Raw genomic sequence first — 17,213 nt, 5'->3', positions numbered from 1 at the left:
AAAGCATGCAATTGGAAGCATTGTAATGCTTTACTGCGAAAGTGGTAGATACACTACCCTCCAGGAGTTTGGACTGTAATTAATTTTCATTTAGGTACAACGTGAACAATTTGCCCCTGTTTCAAGATTAATATTGCTTGTCAAAGGCAATTACATTCTTTTTATAAATTACTACAGTTACCAGTAATTACTTAACTTCATTCATTCATTCGTTCACAGTGTAATTACAAACTTTTGGTTTGCAGTGTACGTTCGCTTCATTGCAAGTTTCCCGAACTCAGTGAAACAAAAGATTCGTTCCAAGCCATTCAAATTATTCATTCACTTCACAAGTTTATTGCGTAATTGTTTAACCATTGGAAAGCAAAGCAATGACCACAGACCATTTCACAATCCAATTCGAAATTTTCAAATAAGTAATAAGTTTCAAAATTGTCATATCCTTTAGACACTTCACACTATATAAACACTGTAGAAACATTATTAGCAAAATAGCTTCACAAAACTTTAATTGTTACTTCTCAATATTCAAAGCCTATAGAAAAGAAGTTAACAAAACAACGTCACAAATCTTTACTTGAGACTTTTCAATATCCAAATTCTATAGAAAAGAAATTACCAAAACAACTTCACAATGTGCGCAATTGTTATTTCATAACACTTGTGATTCATTCCACACTAACTTTCTTTTGATAACAAAGGCTCCATCTGGCCGACAACATTTCGAAACAAACTTGCCACGTGTTTTCTCCCTTTATCGGCAAGTAAACCTATACTTCCCGCTAAAAGGGAATGAAAAAGGATCCATTGGAACGCACGGTATCCTTTCACAAGGAACAGCGTGCGTTATGGTTCGAAAGGGTTCATTTCTCTTTGCATGGATACCTACGACCGCAAAAAGCGCATAAAAGTTGGCGCTCGGTCCTTAGATCGGTGCCGAACAATAGGAAAGTTATTCAGCCGACTATCTCCCAGGTTATCTAATCAATTCGAGCGTAGTAGAAAACGGGAAAAGTCCGTACCTGATTGCGTGACACCGGCCGAAGGGAGGAGTCTCGATTCGGAAATAAAAGCCCATCCAATTCCTCCGCATTCCCTCTATCTTCATTCATTTTCAAAATGCTCGCTGATTTCTTCTCCATTTTGCTGATCACTTTTATTCTTCGTAATTTTCGATAAAATTCTACTATACGTTTATTTTACTGAGATATTTCGTTCCAGTCACACTAGTTTATTTACTTTTCTTTCTCTTTATTAAGATGAAACTTTATGTTTTTACTTCTGTACTTCGATAAATCTTCGCGGGTTTTTCTTTTACTTAATCAGTTTTCGTTTCCAAATTCTCAACGCTTCTAAATGTACTTTGTCGATATTCTTATCATTTGTGTTAAATTACTTCGTTACCAAAACCAAATGAAAATCTAATTTAACTTTAAATTACTTCTCAATTTCCTATTATTCTTTTGGCCACTCTATTCCAAACTCCCAACAAACTACTCTTACTATTTCCCTCCGAAATATCCTATTATTCACCTTAGAATATTCTTTTCATTATAAATACCAATGAAACTGCAATACTACTTTTATAAAATTAACGAGTCACTTCAAAATTAGGCAAATTGGAATCGTCACCATCGATCGACATTCAGAACCAACATTTCACGCGGATGGGTTAACGAGGAACGTAATTGCACTTGGTTTCGGTTGCGTTAATTGACGGTAGCCGTCGTTTTCACAGCGTCGTCGTCGCGCCGATTAGCGAAGCGGATCCGCAGCTTCGATATTAATTTCGCTCAGGCGTTGATGTTTGCAGTGGCCGGGTTGAACACGCGTGTAACGGCTGATACAGCAGGTTCGTGATCGCTCGCTCGCCGCGCGGGATCGCGGAACTGCGACGCTCTATCGGCGCCTCCGCGAATTTCCGTCGATCGGACGCTCTTATCGGACACTGATTTCAATGCTAATCGAGCCAAGCGGCTCAGCGACTCGCTCAGGAATCGCTGACGACCGCATTAATAAAAGAACGCCCCGGTCCGGCAAACAAGTTGTGCAAATATTTGGATGTTACGTCGCCGGATGGAAATGTTGGCCCGACAAGGAAAGACTCTTTCGTTGAAGGAGTTTTTTTTCCTTTGCGGCAGTCGGACATTAAATTGGATCGCAAACAACGCTGATTTGGAATAGACTTGTTAATTTATTGCGGGTTTTACGGTGTCGTTTCTGAGATTACAGCCAGGGTTGCTTAGTGAATGGATCGGATCGACGAGTAAATCAATCGACTATGGGATTTTATGGGTCTATGATAATTGGGGATTGGAAGATGGGGAATAGATAATTAGATGTTTTGAAAGCTTAAAAATTTAAATACTTGAAAATTTAGAAATTCGAAAATATGTAAATTTGAAAATCTGAAAATTTAAGGATTTGAAAAATCTTACAAATTAGGTCACAAAAGAAATTTCTTGATGTTTCATGACGTTAAGGTTGATGATACGTTCTTCAACAATTTACCATCAATAGTAGTGAATTCTAAATGTCATTTCGAAATATACTACGTGTCTTGGAAATGAAAATGTCGCTACCAATGCTTAGAATACTACTAGTATAGGAAACTTCTAGAAGAACGAACATTTAATCGAAAGTGAGCTACGTAGCTCCGAAGGTTTGTTTACGAGGGTCTCAGGAGATCCATCGAAAAGAGAAGTAGGTTGTCAGGTGATCAGGTTATAGTCGGAATGATTTGTTGCATTTCTGACCTAGTTTCCAAGGGAAACAAACTTTGCTTCGCTACTTCAACGTGACTGATAACTTAGAGCAAGTGTCTCGTATCAGAGGAGGCTAATATTTTTTAGTGTCACAATTTTTTCGATTCGAGGATTTAAATGAAAAAAGGATACAAGTTTTATGTGCCCTGAATGAAATAAATGGCCGGACGTTATTAAAACATGAGTGTTTATTGAAGTAGCGTCCGGTGATCAATTCGGACGTGCTTGATGTGATAATGAGACTGTACGTGTATAGGCATAAAACTGTCCTTCGCCAACACTATTCGATCAGCACGAAATTCTCCACAGGATAAATCTACATTGTCGACCTGTGTATTGTCATGCATAACAATACTCTTGTATTGCTGTTTAATTGAAAATTATACCTTATGAATGATGCTGAGAATGACCGTTTATGGTAATGGTAACTCACAATAATACTTGACAGTGCAAGAAACGAATCTTTTTAATATTCATAACAAGCATTTTTCTTTTCGATAAATGAGTATGAACTGTAATTTAATTTCTTTTATGAAATGTGAATAAAAAGATTAGATAAATAATACAGAAGGATTAAAAGGATATTTGAGATTATGTATTTATTATACATTTTACAATGTTCATAATGCATTTTATCAGTTGATCAGTTGATAAAAACGTGAATTAATACAAATATTTTATAATGATATATTTTTATTTTTAATGCCTGGTAGGACTGCTGGTAGTAGTTACCGACAGTGTTAGTCAGGCACTCCTACCAGGCAGGCAACCCAACTTACACAGCGAATTGCATCTGCACTCTCGTAGGAGCAGAATTCTCCATGACGTAAAAATTGCATATGACTCACCAGAGACAACAATTCAAATCTTCACGTAATAACAATCTCCAAAACATCTTGTTACTTTAATAATTTTTAATACTTCAATTTCGATGCTTCACGACCACCACTACTATAGGATATTTCTTCGAAAAAACAGGAATAAAGAATTCTTGGCCCATTAAAATCTTAAAAAATTCAAATCGATCAACAAATTAATGTATGATATATAAAATAAAATTCCAAAATAAAATTCACTAGAAACGAAAAAACAGTTCAAGAATGCATTGAATTACCGTGAAGAATATCAGATTCAACAGGAAGCGAACAATCTGTAAAATCATTTTTTGAAACCATTTAATGGAACTATATATAACGGAAGAAAAAAAAAACATTATTCCCGTTCTTTATCGGCAGCATTGTACCAGCCACACGCGAATTATTTTTTCTCCTTTCGCGAACGACATGGGCCGAGGTAACGGTGACGCAACGGCCTCGAACGAAAGTTACATAAGCATCCCTCGGTCTTTTCTCCGTTCCTCCACACTTTTGTCGTTTTCCTCTGTAGTAGGCTTTTTACAAGGGAACGTTTTTCCATCTCCGTAAGCATCTCCGCGGTTTTCACTAAGGGTTGCCCTTAACCAATCAAACTACGAGGACTCAATCTCCAGGTGGAACGGGAAAAACAAAAACTGATAATAAATAATGAATAATACAAGATGAAAAGCATTTAATCTTTCAAAAATTAAAGTTACCATTTAGCGTATCAAATTCGGTGTATAGTAAAAATCATTTCGAAGGCAAGTATTCTTTGCATCATTGATAAATATATAGACATTAAACAAATGTTTGCAGCACTTCTGAATTCCGTTTTATAATTCCAACATTTCTTCTAATAATAAATCAATTTTCAACCAAGGAAATGTCTCGAAAAATATATCTTTCACGTATTTATTAAACTCTTTAATGTATTCCATTTTTTGTACAATTTTGGTTAATTTTAGTGAATGTTACTCCGAATTGTAACCACACCTGTTAACCTTCGAACACCCTGTAGAATTGACGCACTCCTGCGAGAAGGAAAAAGATGGTTCGCTTCAACCGTCGGTATTTTTTTCCTAGAATAGTGGGTTACCCCGCTATCACGGTAAATTGATCGAGCGATTTTTATTCAAAAGAATTTAGCTGAAGCTAACTCTCCACCGCTCGCAGTAATGATAATGAATTTCTCTTTGTGGAAATCTTTTCTTTCTACCGAACCCTTTTTCCCGGGTGAAGCATGAACTTTCTTCTAGCCGACTTGTTCCTTCTTTGACTCTCGGCGAGGAGAATGGATTCTTGGAGTTAAAATTCTCCTTTACCCTCGGTTCTCTCTGATTTTCTGGCTGATTTAATTATCGGGGCGATGTAGAATCACGGGACTGCGATTGCAAATTTTAATTACGTTATGCAGTAGGACCTCCTGTAACGTGATGAAAAAATCGTCGAAAAATAGCTATGGAAGATTTTCCATAAGAAATTGATAAAAACAGGACCAAGTTAACAGTATACCTACCAGTCGGATCGAATTGACGTCAGAATGTTGATTTTGCAAGTATTTAAATTATGAAGGCGTTTTTGCGAAACATTTTCAATGAAATTCGTGTGTTCGCACAGATACAAGGCCAGGAGGTCCTTCGAATCTCAAGAAACGTATTGTTCTAATTTGATAAAACATTGGAAACAAGTCACTGTAATTGCTCGGTAGTTTTAGTGTTAATGCAAGTTGAACCAGCATCAAAAAGGGGAATTTAATGTGAAATTCGTAAACGGGAAATTAAGTACGCGGGCCTTTTTATCGTTATAAAGGGTTCTATTGTAAAATATTCTAACGTTTAAAATAATGTAAATAAATGTCTTTACGTAAGTTGATGAATGTTTGTATTCTCTTCGTTTGATTGAAGCGTTTAAAAGTGTGTAAGTTTTTATGCGTGATTTTCTCGTATGTTTGAGAAAAGAATCCATAGAAAACAAGACTTTCCAAACAATGACTGATAATAGAGAGTTAGACGCATTTGTGGCTGAAGCTACTCGTATATATTATTATCCGAACGAAGGAAGAAGAGTTATGAAATAAATTTCACACACTTGACGCGTGAATAAATGGATCATGTACTTCATTCGTTTCACACGCTTCATATATTTCATGTGTTTCATGCTTCCTGTAATTCATACGTTTTCACGGTATATTTCTTACGTGCATAAGTCACGTGCATACATTCCATTCGTATCGAATGTGGTCCATTAAAAATATACCCTGTAAATTACGATTCTATAAAAATGACTATGTATAAAATACATCCTACAAGATCATGAAACTTCAAACTTTTGATTGTCCATAAACATTTCCACCAATTAAAATAATATTAGAAGGTATTTCTTCATTAAAGTACATTATTAAGTGTTTACTTTCGCGTAGATTATTTTATTTAATACATTCCTCCACATAACATCTCGCGAAGGAACTATCTCTCAACTCGTCGTTTTGTTTATCATTTAACAAATCATGCCATTAATGAAATAGATAAAAATCTAGCCGACGCTGAAAGAAGCAACCGGTTGACTAATGCAGCGGCGAATGAGTTTGCTTCGGGCTGGAATTGCTCTATGAGCGAGCAATCGTCGAGCAATCATCGGGCTCTCGCAAATCATCGAAACCGTGACGTCCGGACGAATCCTAGGCGTATATCGGAGCCGCGCCGAGGCGCAATAACGACGGCCGCGCGACGATCTTGGGAATGTGCACGCGTGTATGCACGCGGGACCATTGCTATGCTTCAGTTCAATCTTATCGTGCGGTCCGTTCACATCTCCTGGATACTCCAGTTACCATTTTAATCACGGTTACCAACGAGCACAGCGCACCGCGCCCGAAGAGCTTTCGGAATTTTCTCGGGGAAAAGTACGTGAAAGTGCGACACCGTTCGACGAATTGGTCCTCCTTTGACCGAGAAGATTCGTACCACTGACGTTGCTCCTGAATTATTTCCTCTCAAAAAACAGAGAGAGATTTCGACGATTTCTGTTGGGTAACTGAGACATGTTCGCGCAGTCCTCTGCCTGAGAGATTGTTAAACGAGCGTTTCGTTTGCCGAAGTGATTAACTTTACCGAATGAGAGAGAACAGTTCGATGGAATTGTGTACATAAAGAGCCAGTCAAGTGGTTCAGCAAATTGAAGAAGCCCAGAAATTGAAATTTGTAGTCTGGAGTTTGAAATTCGAAGTCTGGACTCAGAGATTTGATGTCTAAAACTTGGAACTCGAAATTTGAAGCTTGAAGTTTGAAGTTTGAAATTCGATATTTCAAGTTTCACACTTTGTAACTTGAGAGAAAGAAGAATTTAATCTCCGCGTAATAGAAAGAAGAAACGGACTTTCATCTTAATGAAGGAAACATGAAACAGCAAAGAAGAATAAATGAGTTCCAGTCTTCAGGAAAATTGAATAACCAATTAGTACGATTTCCTCGGAACCCATGACATTTTCCTTGTAATGGCCTGTTTTCGATTCGCTTCCTACTAGAACGTAAAATATTTCATCAAGATTTAGTGTCCATAAAAGCCAGCAAGACTCAGGAACACTTAGCTTCACTTTTTTAATCAAGAAAAATGATAACACTGTTTACGTTTTAACAGCCCCACGAGGAATCTCTTGAAAACTAAAGCCTGCAACATCGGTAAAAATTGAAGAAACAGAACCCCATTGCTTCGAGAACAATCGCAGTAACAATTTCCTGTTTGTATAAACAATCTATGGTCCTAGGGGAAATCAGAAGAAAATAATCGATGAGCTCGAAGTCCATAGGTTCAATCGGGGATCGATCCCGGAGAATCGCGGCGTTCTTCGATCTCGCGCAATCCAGATCGACCGAAATCGCCGATCGAGGCTTTATCTGAAGTCAGATAACCAGCTCGCGTATCGATTGCCCGACAGAAATCAGTCGGCCTCAGTATCCGGGGAGCAGTTGTACCGAGTCCTCGTGTAATCATTCATCATTCGATTAATTGATTCGCCTGCCCTAGGAGGAATTTAACACGTTGGTTGCCACAGTGGTCACTAATGACTCTCAGCTCCCTGATTGCTGGAAAACAATTGCAGTACGAAGATTGACGTCTGATAAGAATATTCAGTAACGTGAGTAACTGAATAATAGTAAAACGAAAGGACTGTGACGCCGAATTAATAATTATTTCTAATATCATTTAGCATAATTGGTACTTATCAATTGGTTACCATTTGACGTGTAACTCGCTTCTACAATTTTTCGGTTAATCGTGTATATAATCACTTAAATTATTTTGTATATGATATGATTTTATATGAATAAATTAAATTAAATGAAATCTTTGCTATGAAAGAAGAAACAATATTAAAATATATAAATTAAAAATTTTCGTGGGGCAGTCAACGTGTTAAACGAGACTCAAGCCTACCGGAAAGTGTGGAAGGATATTTTTTATTTCTGGATGAGAGAATCGCTCGAAGAGGAGAGCAAAGGAAAAAAATGGAACTCGGGGGTAACAAGGAACTCTCTGGATCCATCAGTAATAATTAAACGCGACGAAGAGTTCGTATATACAGTGTGATCGCGATCGATAGCCACGATTCCACGAAATATTCCGCGACAGGGGAAGAAATGATCGCGTCATCCGGGATCAGCTTACTGGCGGCGGGCGTCGCTTCCGGGATCTGCTTCCTTGTCTTCAGCGCTATCCTCAAGGGGTAAGTGAGCGAGAACAGACGTTTCACCGTTTATTTCCTTGGGGAGGGAGCCTTTAATCGTCAACTGAAAATGGGAACCTTCCTGTCGATGCGAAGTTCAACCTCAAATTGCTTTTTTAATGAATTATTCGAGATAATTAGTGGATTGAACTTCCGACGAATGTATATTTCAATCAAATGATACTTTATTATTGCTGATTGCTGATGATTGATGAGTTGACTGGACTGTTTATCTCAATAATTCTTTTCTGTTTATTGGAACAATCCGTATTTACATGTTCAAAAAGTTCAGTCATATTTTTTCGAATACTACATTGCCATAGATTGGAATGATATTAATTTTGATTGATTGGAATCGTTTATTTTATTTTAATAACAGTGCAAACAGGACAAGTGTAAACAAAGCTGCGAATAATTCGGACATCTAACGCAGATACTTCGAGTAATGAGTAACTGATTTATTCGAATAAATTGTTAAATTATTCATTATTTAAGAAATTATTAATGACAGACTGAGAAAATTTGATGAATCAAGGGGAAAGAACGCGAATAATTCGCGAAAGAAAAAGTGGAAGGAGACACCGATGAAAGGAACGAAATCGATTAAGATCCAGCCACGATTAGACGCGATTTCTAAATTTCACAGTGGACCACCACGCTGTCTATGTTATTTTCTAATCCCACGAAAGCTCGAAGTCCGCGCACGGACTCGTTTCTCCGGACAAAAAGTCCCCGAAGAGGCCTGAAGCGCGTCGCAAACAAGCCGAGCGTGTGTTCGCGCCACGTCACGCGTCATTAACGCCCATCCGTGATATCCTCAAGGCTCGAAAGTGAAGTTTTTCACTTCGCGTCCATCTAAGCGATCTCAAACAAAAATTATCTGCTGCTGGATCACGCTCGATAACGAATGAAGCCGGTGGAGATTGATATTTTATAGCATTTTCCCTTTCCTTGAAAAAACGAAGAGGAACATAGACAATTCTACTGGAAGACGGATATTATTAAACATCCACGGGAAATTTGAAAGTATAAGATTGCGTAGAATACACAGGATACGGTAACATATCCAAAATTTAGCTTTTTTCATAATGTTTGTTAGGGAAAATCGTTTCCTGTTGCAATTCGATTTTTTCAATTGCATTTTTAAATATTTGAATTTGCATTAATAGCCGATGAATAAATATTATTCTTATGTTTGATTCGATTGTTGAGAAGTAAAAATTCTTTGGTTGCAGTGCAGGATGCAATATGCATTTTTTGTTAGGTTTAATTACCATAGCCGATGCTCGACCAATACATTAAGCGGTTGTGCCACAATTTTACAATCGTTGAATCTGATAACGGATTGTTACATACGCAACCGTGTTTTTTTTTGTTGAAGAAGTATTTAAAAGAAATATTGAAGAAATAATTCTTCGATGGATAATGCTGAGCACCATGTACAGTAAATTATACGTTGTGTGTTTTTATACGTCTGTAACTTACAGAGCAATGGAAATAAATAGGAACGAATTATCCAAGCGTTTAAAAATTAATTATACGGAAGTTGGGTACGATGATTTTCTAGAAATAATAGATAATTACTATCCTGGCGGAATATTCGAATAACTGAAACTTATTTATCTATTTATCTTAGATCAAGATTCAGCCAATTCAATTTCAAATAATGTTCAACTTCGCTACATAAATACTCTGTAATCACTTTTTTCACCTTACGTATTAATCCTTATAAAAATTGTAATATTTCTTTTCGGTTTATTCATATATAGTACTGAACTGAAATCATTTATTTTTCAAATCATTTCAGATTAACGCTTTTAACACTAGATTTATGGAACGAAGATCAATCTGACTCATATTGACTTTTATAAACATTATTTGCCAATATTCAGATCGATTTTGATTTATGCAGATACGTAAACATAAATTGTCTACTTTTAAACCTATAATTTCCAAACTCTTAACGAAGGAATATTAGTTTCTATACAAGCGATAGAATAAACTGTAAATGTCCTTAAATCTAGTGATAAGAGATGAATAAGTACAGGTTGTAATGATTTTCACGAGTGAGGTTGTTCTACTGTTAAAGTAGAGAAAACGATCCGTGGACCGGTTTCGACAGGTAAAATATCGCGAGATAAATTCGAACGGAGATTAAGGCGAATTAAAAGCTTATCGTCGCTCGATTTCTTATCGCGGAAATATTGCCATTCTCCTTCGCGTAGAATCGAGGAACGATCGTGCTTCCCCGAGAGAATCGAATGTTTTCAAAAAACGGATTCTGCAAATGCGATTCTAATCGATTCCCGCGATACATTCCGATGCATAATTCGTTGGGGGAAGAGAAAAGGAGGAGAATGATTAAACATGGACGTTAAACAGGCACGATAACGGTACATATTTACGGCAAACAAGATTTTAATAAGATGTGCCATTTTAATCTAGATAAATGAACATATATTCTTTTAATACATACAATATTATTGAGTGCCATTTTTAAAGTGTTATTTTCCAATCTTTACGAATAGATTTTATTTACAAACACGATCGAAATGCAACGCAGTCTTAGCAACAACAATTAATAAATTAATTGAAAGGGTTAAACAGTAAATATACGCCCACAAACAAGACGAATAAAATAATATTAATTACTACTTTGTTCATTATCCCGATAATATACAAAATTGTATTAGACTCAATACGAACATTGAATTCGAGAAATCAAAGTGCTATATATCTTTTTTACATATGAATTAAACATTACTTTTTCATTATTCATCGTTAATCTTCGGTGTAAAAGTGTACATAGAATAGACATCAAGATGTTTTCTTCCCTTAATAAATCATTAACGATAAAGTAATCGTATCGATCATAGATACGAAATAAATCATGGGGCAAGGGGTTAATTCGCAGTATCCTTCACAGGAAGTACCATTCTTTAGAGAAACTTCCACCAAACAAGATTTTATATTTCCACGATCTTATTCAAGATTTCGTATAAAACATACTATTCACTGATCACCGGCGAAGATAATTAGTATAATAATAATTACAGTAGTCTACGATGGTCGAAGGAAGAGGAAAACCGAAAAAATTCTTTCATAGATTCAGGGAACGATTAGCGACTGACCTAACGCACAGTTCACGGCGGCTAGAGGTCGCGGGGCAATCGCTCCGACTAGACTTTGTATGTAAACAACAATTATCTCCAGTGACATTCGCGATTAGACGCGGTACGCGCGGTCGATGGCCATTTTAGATCTTTATCGGCGGTGATACCGATAACGAGCGAGGAGGTGGGGGTCCTGCAAGTTGTCCGAGAGGTCTGCCCGGTTCCTTAACGATCTCGTTGGAATTTCTCGGTTCGGTCGCGTCGCGGGACGAGCCTCGCGTCATTTCGACTCCGTTGGGCAAAGTAGTCCGGGCAAAGGCCTCGGAGAAGAATCTTTGGCCGTTATGACCCGCGAGCTATACGAACGATCGCTCGACGTTCCACAACGCTTGTTCGCGCGATAATTAAAATGTTTCCTAGGAGCCCGGCTCGACAATCTATTCAACCAACAGGTGTAACCCATTTGCATCGCTAAGTGGAATATTCCGCGAAATATTCCGATGCAGAATAATCTATGACTTAAGGTTAATTAATATTCTTCCAGCGGAATATTTCGTAATTTTCGTATTGTTCCGAATGTTGTGTTTATTATTAATACGTAATATAGCGTTTTGAAATATTTATTATTGTTAGCTGGTAGTATAGGGGAGTAGCAAATGTTCGAACTAAAATAAGTTGTGATTAGCTTGATGAAATTATGAGCACGTAGGTTATTCGAAGTATTCGAGGGTTAATTAATAAATTGTGGTAACTATGATATTCGATAAGGTTTTGTACAAAACCTTCAATACATGAAGTTCCACACAACAGATACTACTTGTTAAAAATATTCGTTAAATTAAAAATGCTCTTATCTTGTTTATTAGATAAGCTACTCAATCGTATCTTTAGCTCCGATATAATTAAAACGAATAATTCGACCCGAGATAAATGATAAAGTAAGAACGAAGAAAACAATAGTTAGCAACGTCTACTTCCTTTGTAATATTCCCTTTTCCTCCAAAGTGTCAATTACTATGATTAAATAATTTTTAGTACATGTGCTTAGAAAGTAGTTTAAGAGTGTTCTGTTAACAGAAAAGAGGAACGAACGGGTCTTGTGGTTCGTTGTAACCAAACGTTTCGCTAGAAAGCGTCAATCGAGATGGAGAACATGTCCCGGCCAGCATAAAATTCGAACAAAAATGAACGTTCGGCCGTTCTTGCAACGTCCAGTACGTGCTCCTCTTTATAAACGAATATCTTCCCGCGCGCCGCGTGTACCAAATATGTGGCCGTGCAACGAAGTTTGGTATGCAGGGCCCGGTTTTATTTACTCTCTTCCTCTGACCAGTCGGACGAGTGTCGCTCGATATTCTCCTTTTTTCGCCGGACTTCGGGTAAATTGCTTTTCGGCGATTTCCCTTTGACGAGAAGAGGAGCCACGGCTGAAATTGGCCTTAAATCGCTAAAGAATTTAGGGTGGAAGAATGTCATAGAGCGTTCTACAGAAATTGAGCTAAATTTAAACGAAATTTAATCAAGTTATCTGAACGTCGCCCCGCGATTCGTTCGACGGCGGACATAGTTACGAATATTCTTATTATCTGTACCACTGAATCGCGGAGTATCGAATTCGATATTTCTCAATTGCTTTTATTACGCAATTGCGAAGAAAGTTCGGGACAGATTCCTTCTTTGTAGTTTCATTTTGGCAGTGGATTGCTGCCTCCATGAAATCGCGAGGTTTGTTTGTTTATTACGCGAAGGAGACTCTTAATTGAAGTCTCGAGAGCTTTGAATTTTAATATTGTATAATCTTGAAGTTTCTTGTTGCTTTTCGTATTTTTAAGTGAATTTGAATACGAAAGATCAATTGAAAGTTTCTGTTCTCGTGGAAATATAACTATGGTGTAATTTTCTCAACGTGTTATTGTGTGCATATTGAATATATCTAATTTTGTTAATTTTTTATATGTTTCAAATAGACATAGTATACATATAATAATACACTACAGAAATAACGTATGTTTGAATAAAATAAAAATACATCGGCACTACTCAATGGCAGAAAATTATTACTCACTGTCATCGCAGACACGAGTGTTCCGAATGTTTACGACCACTGTGTACACTAGTAAATATTCGACTGAGCCTGTATCAGGCAGCGATGTCTTACGTTTACTATAATCAACAAATTCCTTGGAATTCGACGATACTATTTCCGTAGGCGACAAACACACGAAACAGTCTAAGTCACTTCTTTTAATTTAGAGGCTTTGTCGCGCAGTAACGTTACCATCATACGTTAATTGTTCAACAATGACGCAAGTCGGTCAGCGATAATGTCGTGGAAGAATTATTTCCTTGGTCAAACTAGAGAAACAATATATTCTTCTAGCCAAAGGAACAATGTTAATGAACCATTCATTAATTTCGTATATTAATTGTTATCAATTTGAATTTTAAAATACAGTTTCAAGCTATACGCACTTAGATTCTTTATAAATTTAATTCAATTCAGAGTACTATTATAAACATTTATAGGTACGTGAAAGGAAAGAAATATATGAAACAAGGATCAAAAACGAGAAATACACAATTCAAGAGATGAAATGTTAAACTGATCCAATTACTGAATCCTCTAAGGTACTCACTACTTTCATAAAGGAACGCGCAGAATTACTCGAAATATTCCAAAATACTGAACAAAGCGAATGATATGTACTAATGAAACTCAAGAAGAAATAAGAAAATGGAAACAACAATAAGATCGTAAAACGTTCGCAATGAACTATGCTCGGATAATGATAGGCTGCTAGCCTCTTCGGTAAATCGAGTTTAAGAGCATTAAGAACAAATGAAGTTCCGTGCCGTTCGCCATCATCTTCGATTACGCCACGATTACACGCCTCTTGCAACAATGTTACGGACGATTAATTAATTAAACAGCAAAAAGTTTCGTACGGTTCGCGACTTCCATCGCCAGCAGCCTTAATAATTCGGAGCAGATCGATATCAGGCGCCGCGTTCCAAGATAACGAGTCGCGCATTGTTTCGTTGTAAGTTGACCCAGATGAAAAAGGAAGGAAAAAAAGGTAATTACTCAACGAGCGCTGCGAGAACGCGTGCCAGTCGTGGGATAGAGTGCGTCTACAGTTACATCGAACGACTGTATCTTCGTATCGTAACGATCAAACGCTTCAGAAGCGATGTAAGTCCAGAAACAATGAGTTTTCAAATGGTCTCGAATCAGTTTTCGAATTAGTTTATTTTTCTGAATACAGCGGAGCACAATTTAACAGTGGTAAAGACAATTAGAGTGCATAGCTCATAGATGTTAAGATTCTTCAAAATGTTCCTTTCGGAGACGACTAATATTTGATAATTTGTTTAGAATATTAAATAACACGGATAATGTGTATAATAATGTAATGTAAATATTAACTATCGTTTCTTTAAAATATTAAATAAAATATTAGAGTTTCTTTATTTATAATGATATAAGTTGATTTCACTGATAATCACTTTTCAATTTTTTAATAATCAATCTGTACCGAATATATTAACGGCGTGTATTAAGGAAAATTCTATCTTAATAAATGATTCTCCGAGTTAGATAGATGAATAGTTTGCCTAAAATTAGTAGTGTATTAGTCAAGTTTGTTTTATAAGACGCTTGTCACATAATTGTGTAATATGAATGGTCAACTTCTTCGAAAGGACGATATTCTAATTCTCGTCGCGATCCGAACAAACGGGCAGACGAAAATAAGTACTTCCGATCGAATCCGTGATCCTCGGCATTTCTCAATGATTCATGTCGCGTCCGCGATAAACGCGTCGATAAAAAAGTCTCCCGCTGGTTCCATTATTCACGGACTAGATTCAGGTTCACGGCCCGCCATCTTTGTTTCGATTTCCTACTCGGCTCGTGTTCCAATTAGCCGGGATTGATTTACTCGACAGTGTTTCGATTCCTTGCTCACTTTAAACGATTTATTACCTTACATGTTTTAACAAATGTATTTTGACAGGATACCGTAATACACGAGTCGTATTAAAAAAGCAAAACGAGTAGATTTCTTGCTGAACCAAATAAGAAATACAATAATGACGTTAAAGCACTTTAAAAGAAAAATTTCACACGAAAAAGGAAGTCTCTTGCATGACGATAGCTCAAAGAGAAAGGTAAATATATATCTTATCCGTACAAATATAAGAAACTACGATAGAAAAAATTATGTTACTGTTATATAGCAACCTCTTTCACTGCAAGCTACTTTAGATAAATTTTCATTGTCGTGGCGGGAACTAGATGTTCTATGCTTTCGTTACATACAAAATTCATTTGACAAGGAAACGAAAAGATTGATCAGAAGAACAAAAAGAAATGATTACTTATATAACCAACTATATAAACCAACTATAACGATACAATAGTATCGTTATCAAATAAGTGAATCACCTATTATTCATCCCATAAATGATGCAGTTTCTTATATTCCTTTTATTTTTAAGAATAAAGATAGACCAAACTTTTTATTAAAGTAATTATAATGTACCGATAATCAATTTATAAGTAACGAAGGAGAATATGTTATCAGATTAAGAAGAATAAAAGAAATATAAAGAACCGCATTATTTATGGGGCGACCGAGTATTTCCTAGCTTCTGTAAATAAATATTTAACTATAATATTGCCGATGTTTTTATTATTCATTTAATCGTCTCGCTTACAGTTAGATAATTACAATGCAAGTGTGTAATTTAATATTAACTTTGACCTTCTCATGCCGTATAAGCACAGTTGCGAGTTAAACAGCGGGTCGTTTAAGTGTTAATAGCACCAGTTCACGCGGAGGACCGCGAGTTCCTGTGGCACGGGGAACGAAATGCAAAGCAGCCCACGATTTCACGGGCAAACTGTCCCGACAGATGCCGGCGGCTCCCGCAAACACGGAAAATGCGTCGGTGTATTGTAAACGGGGCCGGGAATTTCTGGTACCGTTAATAATCACGATAATTCGCGCCTGATACCGCGGCGAGTGCTTCCCCAATCAGAAACAGGTCTACGTTAAAATAGCAGGAGGATCAAATAATACAATTATTTTAAATAATAATTATTTTTATTTAAAAATACGACACAAGCAATCGAACTTTTGAAGCAGATATATTGCAACATCCACATATTTCAAACCATTTTAATTCATCCCGGTCGGTGCACCTATATTCAGCTAACCGGAAGTGTCTCAATCGGAAACATATAAAACCTTCTCAGCTTCACATGTATAATAAATTTCCATCGAATTGAAAACTAAATTCGTTGAAAGGAAGTTTTCCTTGGATTATTAATGTATGGAAATGTATAAATAAAGTCTTCGTATTTGTTACGTAAGTAATAGGATTCTTCAAGTGGATACGATAGAAATCAGTAGATTGTAGAAAAATTGAATCATTAATGATCGATAAGCGTTTAGGAATGTTCATTTTACCTACAGAAGAAGATAATATTCATAGAATGTGGGAAAATACTGATAAGATTTTTCATACAATAAACTAGAAAATAAATTCGCAGCAACGGCAATATATTGAAAATAAATGAAAACAAAATTCACTATGTTCGCTTGAGCTAATAGCAACTGAAGCAACATGAAGTGACGCGAAACGTCAAGTTTGTCTTGACGCAACACTGACGAAAGGTTAATGCACGAATTGTTCGATGCGGTTAGTTAATTCGCTTCGTGTTACGCAATCTGTACGCGTCGTGAATGTC

General features: G+C 36.6%; 2 protein-coding genes across 10 annotated transcripts in view; one reads left to right on the top strand and one right to left on the bottom strand.

The window, feature by feature from the left end:
• Positions 1-13,709, bottom strand: part of LOC116426490 (choline/ethanolamine transporter flvcr2a) — a 39,692-nt gene extending 25,983 nt beyond the window's left edge. For 4 of the 5 annotated variants that reach the window (XM_076370044.1, XM_076370043.1, XM_031975495.2 and 1 more), the window contains exon 1: positions 13,524-13,709. Coding sequence is in view for 2 of the 5 variants with exons in the window: in XM_031975496.2 (XP_031831356.1) it covers positions 13,524-13,529 (6 nt within the window). In the remaining 3 variants the exon portion in view is untranslated. Of the gene's footprint in view, positions 1-1,022; positions 1,975-13,523 lie in introns of those variants that run through there. The other variant, XM_031975493.2, reaches the window with a different exon arrangement.
• Positions 6,259-17,213, top strand: part of LOC116426488 (Myosin-7a binding protein) — a 70,113-nt gene continuing 59,158 nt past the window's right edge. Inside the window, exons 1-2 of one of the 5 annotated variants that reach the window (XM_031975480.2) lie at positions 6,259-7,757; positions 8,028-8,345. In XM_031975480.2, the coding sequence (XP_031831340.2) occupies positions 8,260-8,345 (86 nt within the window). In that variant the 5' untranslated portion in view covers positions 6,259-7,757; positions 8,028-8,259. The remainder of the gene's footprint in view (positions 7,758-8,027; positions 8,346-17,213) is intronic. The other 4 variants (XM_076370035.1, XM_076370037.1, XM_076370039.1 and 1 more) reach the window with 4 other exon arrangements.

Source organism: Nomia melanderi, chromosome 8 (assembly GCF_051020985.1).
Source record: "Nomia melanderi isolate GNS246 chromosome 8, iyNomMela1, whole genome shotgun sequence".
NCBI lineage: Eukaryota > Metazoa > Arthropoda > Insecta > Hymenoptera > Halictidae > Nomia > Nomia melanderi.
The sequence above is the reverse complement of the archived record's forward strand: the minus strand, read 5'-3'. Positions and strand labels throughout refer to the sequence as shown.